Raw genomic sequence first — 15,130 nt, forward strand, 5'->3', positions numbered from 1 at the left:
GGGATATAGAAATATTGACCATGTAGGAAATATGATGTCGTAATACCTTATGTCCTAGAAAATTTCAAAATAAATTCGGGCATGTAGCTTTTCTCCAGTGAAGGTATTGCATAAGAACTTGAGGAGTGCTCTGATGTTAAGATTGAACATTGAGTTTGAGAAACTTTCAAGTGGTGTTATATGAGTTTTATTTTATGTTTTTATTCCTATTGGATATGTTGGAAATTGTGACTAATTAAACACTGGTATTAATGAATATTTAAGTACATTCAGTTCGCTCTTGGAAATGATATTTTGTTATATTTTCAGCAGAATATCACAGTGAATTGATTTGAAATTTTAAATATTTTCATTACAATGTAGCGTTCTCCCTTTTTCCATTTCCTTTAGTATTTGAAGAATATTATTATTAGTTAAAATCTTTTTTTCAAGGGAGATATTTGTTTCAGAATGTTGCACCATTTTCTCTTCTTCATTAGTGTCTTAATAACATTTATTACTTCCTTATTCCTTAGACTATAAATAAAAGGATTTAACAGTGGAATTATTAAAGTATAAAAAATAGCAATAGGAATATCTTTATCCACCTCACTAATTGAATTTGGACGCGTATACACAAAGAAAAGAGAGCCATAGAATATTGACACAGAGAGGAAGTGGGATGCACAAGTAGATAAGGCTTTGCCTCTTCCCCCTTTGGATTTCATTTTGAATATAGTGAAAAGAATATAGAAGTATGATACTAGGACTATAGCAATAGTAAGAATTAGATTGGCACCTGCCAATATAAACAGCATCAATTCATTTACATAGGGGTCTTCACAAGACAGAGCATGTAAGGGAAGGAGGTCACAGAAAAAGTGATTGATTATATTAGGGCCACAGAAAGTTAATCTAAATAATAACCCTACTTCAAGCAAAGGATGTAGGTTTCCAAATATGTAAGCACCTATGGTCATCTGAATGCAGAGTTTCTTGGACATGATAGCATGGTACTGCAGTGGGTTACAAATGGCCACATAGCGGTCATAGGCCATTGCTGATAGAAGATAACAGTCTGTAGTCTCAGCAAGACAGAGAAAATAAAATTGTGCCATACATTCATAGAGGGAAATCCTTCTGTCCTCAGAAAACAGATTTTCTAATGTCTTGGGAGTAACAGCACAGGAACAGAAGGCATCCATAAGAGCCAGGTTTCCCAGAAAGATGTACATTGGTGTATGAAGATGACGCTCCATGTAAATCAATGCCACCAAACCAAGATTCCCCACCATGGTGATCAGATAGATGGCAAAGAATATGAGAAACAGGGGGACCTTCAGGTCTGGATGATCTGAAAATCCTATGAGGATGAATTCAGTTGTCGTGGAGTAGTTTTCTTCAGCCATCACTTCTTGTCTGTTGGGATAGGAATGAGGAAGACCTAAAATTTCATTGAGAGCACATTTAATGTCCTGTTCTTTTCTTTTCATACTGTTTCTTCATTGAAGCTTCTTTGGTGTCTATGGAATACAGCTCCATGTACTTGAAGACATTTGTTTTCCTAAGATGTCATGATATGAGTCAAGATATGCCTTTCAATTTTCCCTCAATATCTTGATAAGTGCTGTGTGGATTTTGGATGGGGAATATATTTGTATTTATGAATTTATAAAAAATGACATCGATGTTTTGAGTCCCAGTTTGGTTATTTGTATTCAAATGTTTCCAGTTTCATATTAAATAATCAATTTTAATTGAATTTTCCAATATGTGTTCTTTTGCAGGTTGAATATTTTTATCTACAGTCAGAAGAATGGAATTTTTATACTAGTCATATTAGAAATATGAGAAAAATTAGAAAGAGAGAAAACAGACTTACTAATTGTTGAGTGTGTTTCTTTTTATCTTTAAAATAAATTACCTTGGGTTAGCTATCAACAATTCATACTTAAAACTGCAACTACTCAGGAAAATGAGATGAGAGAATCATGTGGAAATGGTCACATTGATCGATGTGCATTGTACTCAAACTGACATGTTGAATCAAAATACTTTTGTGCAACTACTTATAAATAATAAAAATTAAATATGAAAGATAAACAATCAGGACTACAGACCAGAACCAGTTAAAACTGAAGAGTTTATATAGTCTCTCTCTCCAATTAAGTACTAAAATGCAAGACTAATGGAATAGCTCAGTTGTTAGTGGGCCAGCCATAAGCCAATAGAGCTGAGTGTGAGCATGACATTGTGAATTCAAGTCCCATTACAAGCTTACAAATTACTTGCTCATGCTAACAAAATTGAATCATAGTTCTACATCTCTCTTTTCCTTTTCCAGTGTCATACATAGTTTGATAAACACTAATTCTTCATGCAGTATTCCAAGGCTGTGAATAATTCTACTTTTTTGTAAGCCATAGTATTTATGTACTATACAAATGAATGATTATTTTCATTATTGTTCCAGAATCACAGATATCTCTTTCTCTGAATTGTGGGGCATGTTTTCTATTCCCTACAAAATTCACATTTTTGTATAAATTGATTGCTTTAATTTTTAAAGTGTATTTGAACAATCTCCTTAGTGTAGTATAAACTAATTTTATTTTACATATTACACATCTGGATAAAGAGATGTAAAATAGCAGAAGTCAACATATATTCTAATACTATGCAGATATTTGATCCTTAGATAACTCTTCTGCATATTGAGATAGCTATATAGTGTAGAATACAGATAAACTTTTAATTTAATTAATATATCTAGTTAAATGTTTATTTTATGATGTTGGGATTTGAACTCAGAATCTCATGTTTGGTTGGCAGGCACTTTACTGCTGACTCAACCTCCAGTCTTTTTAATTTAATTTCTATTGTCAAAGTGATGCACAGAGGGGTTACAGTTTCATACATAAGGTAGTGAGTACATTTTTTGTCAAACTTGTTACTCTCTTCCTCATTTATCTCCTACCCTCTGTCCTACTTAGGCCCCCGCATCAAGTTGTACAGTTAGTTTACTACATATTGTCTTAAAAGTATTGCTGTTGCATTGGTTCACCTTTTACCCTTTGTCTCACCATTTTGACGTTGCCCTTCCCTTCCCTGAATCAGACAAACATATGTACAATACCCAGTGTACCAGAATCAAATACAGTGACAACAGTGGAAAAACTATTGGAAAGGTAAACAAAAGAAAAAGAAATAACTTCACATAGTTCATTAAAAAAACAACAAAAATGATAAACCACTTTTTTCCATTATTTGGAATTCATTTTGCTTATCATCATCTATGTGATAATATGTACATAGCTATTGAGCTACTGTGATCATCTGCTAAGACCATCCTAGACATATACTAATAAATACCAATGAGGGAAATGATAGAGTTTATGTTTCTATGGGTCAAGCTCACTTCACTTAGCATGATTTTTTTCAACTCTTCATTTCTGTATGAATAGGGCAATGTCATTCTTTCTAATAGAAGCACAGAATTCCATTGTGTATATATACCACAATTTTTTGATCCATTTGTCTACTGAGGGGCATATGGTTGGTTCCATATTTTAGCTACCTCAAATCTTAATTGTTAAAATATCATAAGAAGCTAGATTTTTCTACACATTTTTGATATTTTTTATTACAAAAAAGCTTTTCATTATCTTTACGGAGTTCTACAAAGGAGTTGCCATTTAAGAAAGCAACTTATAAATACACAATATCTTGATCAATGTCACTCCTTAAAAATTCTCATCCATTCTTCTCCTACCCACCCTTTCTCTCACTCTTCTTAATTTCATAGGCTGAACATTGAATTCTTGAGTACATTTCTCTCCTCTATTACTCTTCATTTGTCTTCCCTTTGTCACTGATCTTTTCCATACCTTTGGAGTACTCTCTTCCTGGGATTTCTTATGTTAAATTTTATCTTCGCGGCCCCCCCATCCCGCCTCCCCTGCTTCTCTCTTTATTGTAAAGGTAATGAAATCAGGTAATGCATACTTTTGGAATACTCTCTTCCTGGGGTTTCTTTTCTTGAATATTATCTTGATGCCCCTTTCTCTCTTTATTGTAAAGGTAATGAAATTAGGTAATGCATACATTTGTTTTTAAACATGGTTACCCCTTCCCTCATTTTCTCCCTCTCACTCCTCCACCACCAAAGCCTGTTTTACTTAGTTTGTATATTAAATGCACAGTGAGCTTTGGCCATGGTATTTCCTATGTGTATATATTATATTTGTTCCAATTACTCGTTATTTCTTTTTAAAATTCCAGTATAATTGTGAATCCCAATTTTGTTTTATTTTAAAAGTATACTCTCAATATGAAATGATCATTTTCAAGTGTTTTACTAAAAAAAAAACTTTTCATATAATTTATATGGTCAAATTTATTTATATTTTCATAGGCAAAACAAAAACAAAGGCAGTAAAACTTTAATGTGCTTAGGAATATTAACAGCAAACATATAATAGATGAGGTAAGTTAGAAATGTAGAAATAAACCTTAATATACATTGGTTTACTGAACAGGGCTTTGATGACCTTGCCTATACATTTTTAATTCTCTTCTGCAGCAGAGAAATCAGATAAATTAATTATTGTACTTTATATATATTCGCTATATCATTCAGATTTGATAAAAGTTACACAAATAAGAAAGAAGTTAAAGTTTGGAAAGAATGTAAATCTGTGAATAATTTTCAGGATTAAATCTTGTGGTTGATAAAATTAAAAGTGAATTCGAATATTTTCTTACCTAGATTTCATTGTGAGTAGTTTAAGAAATATGTTGCTTGCTTTATGATTAAGTTGTCATAATTTCAGGAAATATACATACCTTTTCTCTAACACATTTGAGGTTAAGGAAATGAAAATTTGTGGGACTACTTACAGGTCAGTATTACTGATTTTATGTCCTTTCATTGCAAAGTTAAAATGTTTCATCCAATTCTAAAGGGAATTCTCTTCACTGACATCAGCTAATTCTGTGATATATTTTGTCCAAAAATTAACAAAGCACTTGAAATTAATTAAAGGTGTCCTATGAGACCATGAGGTGAAAACAGTGACCCAGCTAAGCTCCTCTAGCTCGCACCTATAATCCTAGCAATTCAACAGGCTGAGATCTAAGTATTGCGGTTCAAAGCCAGCCTTACGAAAGTAAATGAAACTCTCATCTCCATTAGACTACCATAAAGCCAGAAGTGGAGCTGTGGTTCAAGTGGTAGAGCACATAAGGTCAGAGATAGACCATATTCCCTGAGGTCAAGACCCAGGGCTGGCACAAACAAAACAAATAAATAAAACAAAACAAATAAAAAGCAAAACAACAGCCCCTGCCATCTTCCCCCCACCTGCCCAAGTAGATAAAATATCCCAAAACAAATGACCCTCACTATAATATACTTGAAGATTTATTGCTGGTTTGGATGAAAAAGACTATAATTCTAAAAGATAATAAAAATAAAATAAAGATGGTACTTCTAGTTTATATCAAAACATCTCAGTTCATCTTTTTCTGAATTGGATTGCAATATTTTGCACAAAATATAAAATAAGTAGAAACCTGGCCCTGGCTTGTGGCTCCTTTTTCCCTCCCAGTACTACCAAAATATTTAATTTCAAATATGACTTCTATGAAAACTTTCCCAGGTTTTTGTAATGGAATGAATGTTACCTCTTGCTGAAGAGGCTTGTAGTTAACTTATTTCCCCTTATAGGTATGAATTGTATGTTTTTCAGTTTTGTTGTTGTCTATTTAGTGGATTTAAGTAAGGAATCAGTTGGTAGTCTTTGAGAACTCAGTGCAGAAAACATACCTACATCCTCTAAATATATGCAGTTCCTTGATGGCTAAACTATATGCAGGTCACACAAAAAGACAATAGGAAGAGATGACCCAGGAGTGAGAAGTTCTTGATTTAGAAATGGTTATTCATAAAGAGCTCATATTCTATTCAGGAACAAAGAAATAATGATTGCTAACTAGGATCCACTTCAGGCTGTAACTTATAAAGAGATAGAAATATTATATAGACATGGAAGAAAAGTGTGGAATAACAGTGATTGACAAATATGAGAAAGGATTTCACAACATAAATCCATTCCACTTGAATGGTATCTGGAGTTGGTGATTTTTTTTTACATATATAACAAGGGAAAAATGTTAACTTGATAACAGAACAACTTTGCAGACTTGATTTTGACTAATAACCTAAGGTAACCTTAACAATTCATGTTGATATCAAGTAACAATTGATATGAAAAGTCAAATCACTTTAATTTTGTGATAAATTTCCACAAATTCCTTAAGGCAAATCTTACCATAAGAAAAGAACAGGCAAGTCAGAACCTAAGGACATAAGAAATATTTATGCATGTATGTGTATATCATAATTGAATATATATATTTTCATTATACATAATATATAATTTCATTATATATACAGACAATGTATATATAACTTCATTATACATACATATGATTTCATATAGATGACAGATCTCTTCTGAAGTGAAAATATTAGGCTAAGAAACTGCCATAGATTGGAGGAAACTGAGAGAACACAAGTAGATTAAATTGAGGTCCTGATTTGAACCATGGAAAGATATAAGGCATAGAAAAGTTTCTGTAACCCAAAATTAGGTCCTAAGATAGATCCTAAGACAGTAATTAAAAAATACAAAAGAAGAGCTAAACCTATGGCAAGAATATCAACAACTAACCACACTTAAGATAGTTAAGTAAAAATACAATAGAATACAATTTTATTATATAGAAGGAGTAAATGAGCTGAGCTTCAGTAGTTCACACCTGAAATCCTAGCTATTCAGGTGGCTGAGACCTAGAGGATCATAGTTCAATGTCAGCACAGAAAGAAAAGTTTGTGAGACTCCATCTCCAAAATAAACAGTAAGGGCTGGGAATATGGCCTAGTGGCAACAGTGCTTGCCTCATATACATGAAGCCCTGGGATCCATTCCCCAGCACCACATATATAGAAAACGGCCAGAAGTGGCGCTGTGGCTCAAGTGGCAAAGTGCTAGCCTTGAGCAAAGAAGCCAGGGATAGTGCTCAGGCCCTGAGTCCAAGCCCAGGACTGGCCAAATAAATAAATAAACAAACAGTAAAATGCGAGGCTAGAGCAGTGATTCAAGTAGTAGAATGCCACCAAAAAAAAAAAAAAAAACAAAAACCTCAAGGAACTTAGTTCAGGCTGTGGTACTGCACACACCCATGCATACACACACGCACACACGCGCGCACACACACACACAGATGAACATCACTAAACACTGGTGCAGAAAAATTTCAGGGTTATGTTGTAAAGTTGTTATATGTTTAAAAGGTAAAGATATAAGGCCAAGGTTTGTTTCTTTTCTCAATTTTGTTAAAATGAACAAAGAAATATACTCCAGTAACCACTTGGATCTCTTGGGAAATTTTTCATTTATAGGCAAGAATTTATGTATTAGTTTATGGTCTCCACAATAAAGAATAGTTCCCTTATAAGATCAGATAGTGCTGGCATTACATAACAGAAAGATGCAAAACAACCTGCTGCTTCTTAGTTTAACTTCTAGAAGTCAACAAATTATGATTCTGATTTGCTTCAGCTAGAAAAATATGTCACAAACCAGTGACTTTATAGTGATCATTTAAAAAACAATTCTTAGGCTAACAACTTATTCTGAAAACTAGAAATTATATTTAGTTGCCTTTATTGTAGGCTGAATTAATTTTATTCCCTTAGACTATTCATCTTGAAAATGTAATGTTCTTAAATATTTACATAGAAAGGAAGAAAGAAGTAGCTTTCCTTATAGAACTAGATACTACTTCTTCCATTTTGTAGACGTTAACCAAAGAAGATACTTTTCACGTTAAATCATTTAATTTAATATTATGTTCCTTTATTGAGGCATGAAAGAAAATTTCCAGTTCTATGGCAGTTATTAAAATGGATAATAAAAGCTATTATGGAGAGTTCATTGAATTATAACTGATGTATGATCAGATTAATATAATATCTAGCAATAAAATTATGCTCAGTCATCTTTGAAAACACACCTATAGACAGATACTTTATGTAAACTTTTACATACATTTCCCCTTATGTGTCTTCTTTCATGATGTGAAATCAATTTTCTGTATAAGTTATTTTAAGAATATTGTAAGTTTTCATAGTTTTCTTAAGAACATCTATCACCTCTTTATTTCTCAGACTATAAATAAAAGGGTTCAATAATGGAATTATTATGGTATAAAATATTGCCACTGGTATATCTTTATCCCCTTCTTCAAAAGGTCGTATATACATAAGAAGACAAATATAGAATATTGAGACAGAAAAAAAGTGGGATGCACATGTGGAGAATGCTTTTCCTCTTCCATCCTTGGATGTCATTTTGAAAATTGTATAAAGAATGCAGAGGTAAGAGACCAAGACAGTGGCAATGGTAAAGACTTGAATTGGCATTGAAAAAATATATATCATTAGTTCGTTAATATAGGGGTCAGTACAGGAAAGTCTAAAGAGTGGAAGAATATCACAAAAAAAGTGATCGATTTGATTTGATTTACAGAAAGTTAACCGTAATAGAAACCCTACATGAATCATAGAATGCAAGTTACTGGTTATGAAGGACGCCACACTCATCTGAATGCAGAGTTTCTTGGACATCCTGGTGTGGTACTGTAGTGGGCTACAAATGGCCACATAGCGGTCATAGGCCATTGCTGCCAGAAGAAAGCAGTCGGCAGTTTCGGCAACACAGAGAAAATAAAACTGAACCATACATTCATAGAGGGATATCATTTTGTCCTCTGAAAAAAGGTCTTTTAGTATCTTTGGAGTAATGGCAGAAGAGCAGCAGGAATCCATGAGAGCCAGATTTCCCAGAAAGATGTACATTGGTGTGTGAAGACGGCGTTCCATGTAAATCAATGCCACCAAACCAAGATTCCCTACCATGGTGACCAGATAGATGACAAAGAACACGACAAACAGGAGGACCTTCAGCTCCGGATGATCTGTGAATCCTATGAGGATGAACTCAGTTGTCGAGGACTGATTTGCCTTAGCCATTCCGGATTTCTCTGTTGAAACATAAATAGTAAATGCATTCACTTCAGATTATAAATAGGGTGTAGCTAATTACCTTGTTTACAAAATTCAAGTCTGTCTTCTTTAATTTATTCTATGCATTCTCCTGCAAACTAGCAAACTCACAGTAATGCTATCATTTAGAAGAAATGTCTAGTGTACATAGGTGTGTGAAGACTACTTTCCATGTAAATCACACAAAATTATGTGATCTGCACACAAAATTTATCTGTGAGAATTTTCATAATGATTTTTTAGAATAATACCTAGAATAACTAGGTATCATTCTATGTCCATGCACAAGATCATGATAAGAATGCACAGTTGTCCCTTCCCAATTTGAAAGATGCACACAAAGGAGCACCCATACAAATGTTCATACTACTGGGAATTGAACTCATGGCTTTGCATTTACCAGACAAGTGGGTGACTACTTGATCCACTTTTTATCTTTTCTCTATTCCTTCCTTCCTTCCTTCCTTCCTTCCTTCCTTCCTTCCTTCCTTCCTTCCTTCCTTCCTTCCTTCCTTCCTTCCTTCCTTCCTCCCTCCCTCCCTCCCTCCCTCCCTCCCTTCCTTCCTTCCTTTCCTTCTTTCGTAAGATAGACTCTCGATTCCCCCCCCACCCCCAGGCTGGTTTTAGATTATGATCTTCCCACTTACATCATCCAAGTTGTTGGATTTGAAGTTTTACCTAATGCCTGGCTTGTTGTTGTTTTTTTCTGCATTGCTCAATAGTTTTTTATTGTCAAAATGTGATACAGAGGGGTTACAGATTCATATGAAAGGCAGTGAGTAATTTTCTTGTTCTACTTGTTATGAGCCTGGCATGGTTTATACAGAGAATCTCTGGCCTTGAGCAATGAACCTCTGGGGTCGTAGGTATTATAGGAATGTACCACCACACTTGAACTATGATTTCTCCCTCATCATTTTTGCCCATTACTAGCACTCTACCACTTGAGCCATGCCTCCCATTTTAGCGGTTTTGTTGGTTAACTGGAGAAAAGAATCTCACAAAGTTTTTGGTTTTTTTTTTTCCCATGATGGCCTGAACCCTAATCATCATATTTCAGCTTCTGAGTAGCTAGCATTGTATACCTGAGCTGCAAACACCAGCTTAAGATATTTTCTTATGTTAACTTTCTAGTGAAAATAATGATAATTTTAAATAATATCCTATGGGTCAATATACTGCTTAAAATAAATGTTTATACATTGGCTGTCTAATATTCTTTTCATCATAAATTAAATTGTACAAATTAACAGAGCTTCGTTATGATTTTTCTATGGACACATGTAGTGCATTTTGGTTATATTCAGCCCACTACTGCTCTTTCTAGTCCTCTTTTTTTTTTCTGTGCCCTTTCTGTTTCATCCCACATTTCTAGTCATACTTCTGACCATCATGGATTTATTGATTTTGTTTTGTTTCTCTTTAGTTACCCTTAACAAGACAAACTATGTGATGTTTTCCTTGTTGGGTCTAGCTCATTTCATTTCACATGACAATCTTCAATTTTATTTCCCTAGCAAATGAAATGATTTCATTTTCTTTCATGAATGAGTCGTTTCATTGCTGCAATGAAGTAGGAGTTTGAAAAACATGTTGCTAACCTCTTAGTAGCCTTTTCTATATAAGATTAACTAAAGGATATCTTACAAAACAATAGGCTAAGAATGAAATGTTCATTTATATTAATTTTTAACTTATTCTGTATCATATCCTATTTTCTCCAAGAACTCCCTTAAGGCTTTAGCTCTTAGTTATCCATTTACCATAATAGAGCTGTGTCTGATTTTAAGTCGTATTCATATCTGACCTGAAACTTGGTATCACAGTTTCTAAGCACAGTGTGCTTTTGCCTTGTGATGAATACCAGTCTGTATCTTCTCTAAAATCTTTTGTAGAAATCAGTGTCTTTAGTCTTGTTGAATTCCATGGAGGTTTCTTATTTACTTTTTTTTGACTCATTTACCTCCAATCTGCTAAATTTATTAGAGTTTAATATCATCCAAATTAATTATCAATGTAATATAGTTTAGCAACTACAAAAGTACAATATTTTAACTTTAGAAATAATATATGTTTTCAAGCATCATAAACATGATCACTTTTCTTCCAAAAACTGCCAATGCCTTTGGTTTCAGCATACTTCAAATATGCAATTTTGGAGGAGTCATAAGTAGTTATTCAAAGGCATTGTTTTAAATATAATTTTTATTAGTATTTCTCTGCTTCTAATTCTAGTCTAGATTGACCTTAATATAGATTTAGTCCTACTCTTTCACATAGTTCAAGGATATTCTCTTTAGTTTTATCACTAGATAATTAAATGAACATAATTTTTCTTTATTTTTTGACAATTGGCATTTATTAAATATATGATTATAAATACATGATTAATTAAATATATTAAATATATATATATTAAATAATATATTTATTAATATATGGGGGGATTCACTGTTACATCATCAGACACTGGATTCTAACTTTTTACTACAGCTTAATAAAATTCTATAACTTGCCTTTGAATTTTAGGTCTAAAACAACTTTTTTTTCAGGTCTTGAATTCTGAACTCAAGGTCTAGGAACTGTCTTTGAGGTTCCCCTTTTTTTTTTTTTTTTTTTTTCTTAAGGCTACTACTCTACTACTTGAGCCACAGCTAGAGTTTTGGCTTTTTCGTGACAAACTGGAAACAAGAGTCTCACAATTTCCTGCATGCATAGAACACCAATCCACAGATCTCAGCCTTCTTTTTTTTTTTTTTTTTTTTTTTTTTTTTTTGGCCAGTCCTGGGCCTTGGACTCAGGGCCTGAGCACTGTCCCTGGCTTCTTCCCGCTCAAGGCTAGCACTCTGCCACTTGAGCCACAGCGCCGCTTCTGGCCGTTTTCTGTATATGTGGTGCTGGGGAATCAAACCTAGGGCCTCGTGTATCCGAGGCAGGCACTCTTGCCACTAGGCTATATCCCCAGCCCTGATCTCAGCCTTCTTAATAGATAGGAGTACAGGCATGATCCATTAGCGCCTGACTCTATAACAACTTTTTTTTTTTTGGCCAGTCCTGGGCCTTGGACTCAGGGCCTGAGCACTGTCCCTGGCTTCTTCCCGCTCAAGGTTAGCACTCTGCCACTTGAGCCACAGCGCCGCTTCTGGCCGTTTTCCATATATGTGGTGCTGGGGAATCGAACCTAGGGTCTCGTGTATCCGAGGCAGGCACTCTTGCCACTAGGCTATATCCCCAGCCCCCTATAACAACTTTTAAATCTTCCCTAGTATTATACTATTTTAGAAACATACTTTTAGAAATGTAAAATGTACTGCTTTTGATCATTTTAGCATCATATATTGGTAAATCCACAGAAATAGTTTGTAACAATTACTACTTTGCTTGGAAAATATTGAATCAGAACATAATAAATTGAAACTTTTTTTCACAAATACAAAATGTACTCACTCATGTGAATCAAAAATCAACCTGACTTTAAATCCAGAGATGTTTTTTCAGAACAGTTACTTTGTGAACTTACCTCTATATTTGCTGATATTTAGAATGATCCACGTATTGTCACACCATTTCTTTCCATAATGGTTTCAATTTAGAAACAAAATCACAAAGTAGCTAAGTGAGTAAAGTGAGAAAACAGTAAATGTAATTAAAGTGTTTTAGAGATATGTATTATTCTGAGTGCTTCCAGATAAATTAGAAATCAATTCTCATGATTTGAATTCACTGAGTAAACATTTTATAGGATTAATTTGCCACCTGATGTTCTTTGTTTAAGAGGCATTAAGAAGAAAGAATTTTGTCTTTAAAACTTTGGGCAGCACATTTTGGAAATCCAGGAAAATGTCTCTACTTATAAGTCAGTAACAATAATTATGGTAACTGTGGGCCAAAATGACAGTTTTCCATGGACTCTAAAGGGATTTCCTTGGCACTGACATCAGAATATTTCTGTAGAGACTTTGAATCTGAGAGGCATGATTCCCCAAACAGCAGTAAACCAGACAAGATTAATTATAGACCCATTTTGAGATTCAGAGGTGAAGTCCATTTGCCATCACTGAAGTCCCCTTAAAGATCATCAGTCTTGTTTTTTCCAACCTTGTGATCCTACCTCCAAATCTTGAAAACCATAAAATAATCTTAGATAGAAAATCATTATCTACATTAAGAATTTTAAGTAGGAATGAAGCCTATGTAAAAAGAAATTCAGATTCATGGATCAGTGACATGTTTTATGATTCTTAAAAGCTAAATTAAATTTTAAGAAGCAGAAATGAATGGCAATTGTTTATAAGGTGAAGGATCAGGAAGACTAAAGGGAAATATATGGATGCTTGAAAGTATGGAGCAAACAGGAAATAATAGGAGGAGGGCATGTTGGTTGGTTGAAGGTTTTATTTTATTGAAGTTTAGTATGAAGTAGTTTTACAAAGAAGTTACAACCCATATGTCAGATTATGAATAAAATGTATCTTTATCAATGCTACCCTTTTCATCATTCTTCCCCATTTCTCCTCTCCTATACCTACCCTCAAGTTCAGTTTTTAGATAATGTACATGAATGTAATGACTGCATTTGGTTGGTTGGGTTTTAACCTCAAGCATGTGCTGATAGTGCTCTCTTCTGTGATCATTTTTAACTCTTGATTGAAAAATATGTAGGGCATCATTGTCCATTATTAATTAACTATTGTTTCTCTCTATTGAACACTCATACTGAAATTCCTTCTATCCTCAGACTTCTGTAAGAACACTTTTTGTTCCTATATTTCTGGTTATTCTTTCTTCATATTTTTCCATTACATTTACTATCCTCTTTTCTATATAGACACACAATACTGAAACTTCAAAAAAGTATAACCTCAGGTACATTTAGAAAATTATATACTCTGTTCTATATACCATAATAACTTTTTTTAAAGGCCTTCTTATTTTCAGTTAGAAAATTACTATATTCTACAATGTCAGTTTGTTTTATGCCAACTAACCAAAATTACTACCTTCTAGCATTTAAATGAATAGGTTCAAACTTTCCTGAAGTTCTTTGGAATAGTTTTGCATAGGTGGAAAAATTATTCTTTCAAGTTTTAAAACATGCACAAATAAAAATGTTAATGCTAGTCATTCTGTTTTTCCTGAAAGTTACAGCATGATATGTAAAAATATTGCAATTACTATAACATACTGTCCTATAAAGTAGATCATGTCTCAATTCTATAGATAAGAAAGCTCATGTACAGAGAAATAATCACCGCAAGTCCCATACCTAGAAAGTGAGAATTTCAGCTCAGGAGTCTAGCTTAGTGAGTTTGACTTCAGAGGCCACTGTCTTTTATATACCATAATATTCTATTTTATGATGAATTGAAATATGACAACCAATTCATGCCTCTTACCTACAAAATGAACTCTTATTTTTTGTACTTTAAAATGCCTAGGAGACCAGAATGTTATGTCAAACTAGTAAGAAGCTATATGGCTGTCTTCAGTAATAATACAGTAACCCTAACAATAACTGTTTTAACAACTAGAATGTTTAGGACTTGATTAATACTTTCTGGCTTCCTGTGTTTTGTTCTGTACTTCAAGACCAATTAGAGATATTGCTAGTCATTTTTAACTAATCACATAGGATGCCCTTCGTATAGTAAATTTTCCCAGCTGCCTTTCCATTTCCCTGCTATAAAGTTTTTAGTCTGTGTCAAACTGCAAGTGATTGTGGTTGAGTTTCTTGCTATCTTTCACTTGAAACAAAAACTTTACTATTCTTATTTATAGTTGTTTTCATTATTATCAGAGAATAATTTTTTCTCTAATATTCTTTACATACAATTTTTTTTCTTTCCTTTTTTATTGTTGTTGCTATTTTTCTCATTTATTGCCAAAGTGATGTACAGAGAGGTTACAGTTTCATACGTTAGGCATTGGATACATTTCTTGTACTGTTTGTTACCTCCTTCCTCATTCCCTGCTCCCCCTTTCATTCTCCCCCCATGAGTTGTTCAGTTGGTTTACACCAAA

General features: G+C 33.6%; 2 protein-coding genes across 2 annotated transcripts; both read right to left on the reverse strand.

Annotated features, from left to right (window-relative positions):
* Positions 1-413: 413 nt before the first annotated feature.
* LOC125351049 (olfactory receptor 5K3-like) lies at positions 414-1,388 on the reverse strand. Its single transcript, XM_048345797.1, has one exon. It carries the CDS (start codon positions 1,386-1,388, stop codon positions 414-416), a length of 975 nt encoding a protein of 324 aa, XP_048201754.1.
* Positions 1,389-8,128: 6,740 nt separating this feature from the next.
* On the reverse strand, positions 8,129-9,076 carry LOC125351261 (olfactory receptor Olfr180-like). Its single transcript, XM_048345965.1, has one exon. It carries the CDS (start codon positions 9,074-9,076, stop codon positions 8,129-8,131), a length of 948 nt encoding a protein of 315 aa, XP_048201922.1.
* Positions 9,077-15,130: the final 6,054 nt, after the last annotated feature.

Source organism: Perognathus longimembris, chromosome 5, assembly GCF_023159225.1.
Source record: "Perognathus longimembris pacificus isolate PPM17 chromosome 5, ASM2315922v1, whole genome shotgun sequence".
Taxonomy (NCBI): Eukaryota; Metazoa; Chordata; class Mammalia; order Rodentia; family Heteromyidae; genus Perognathus; species Perognathus longimembris.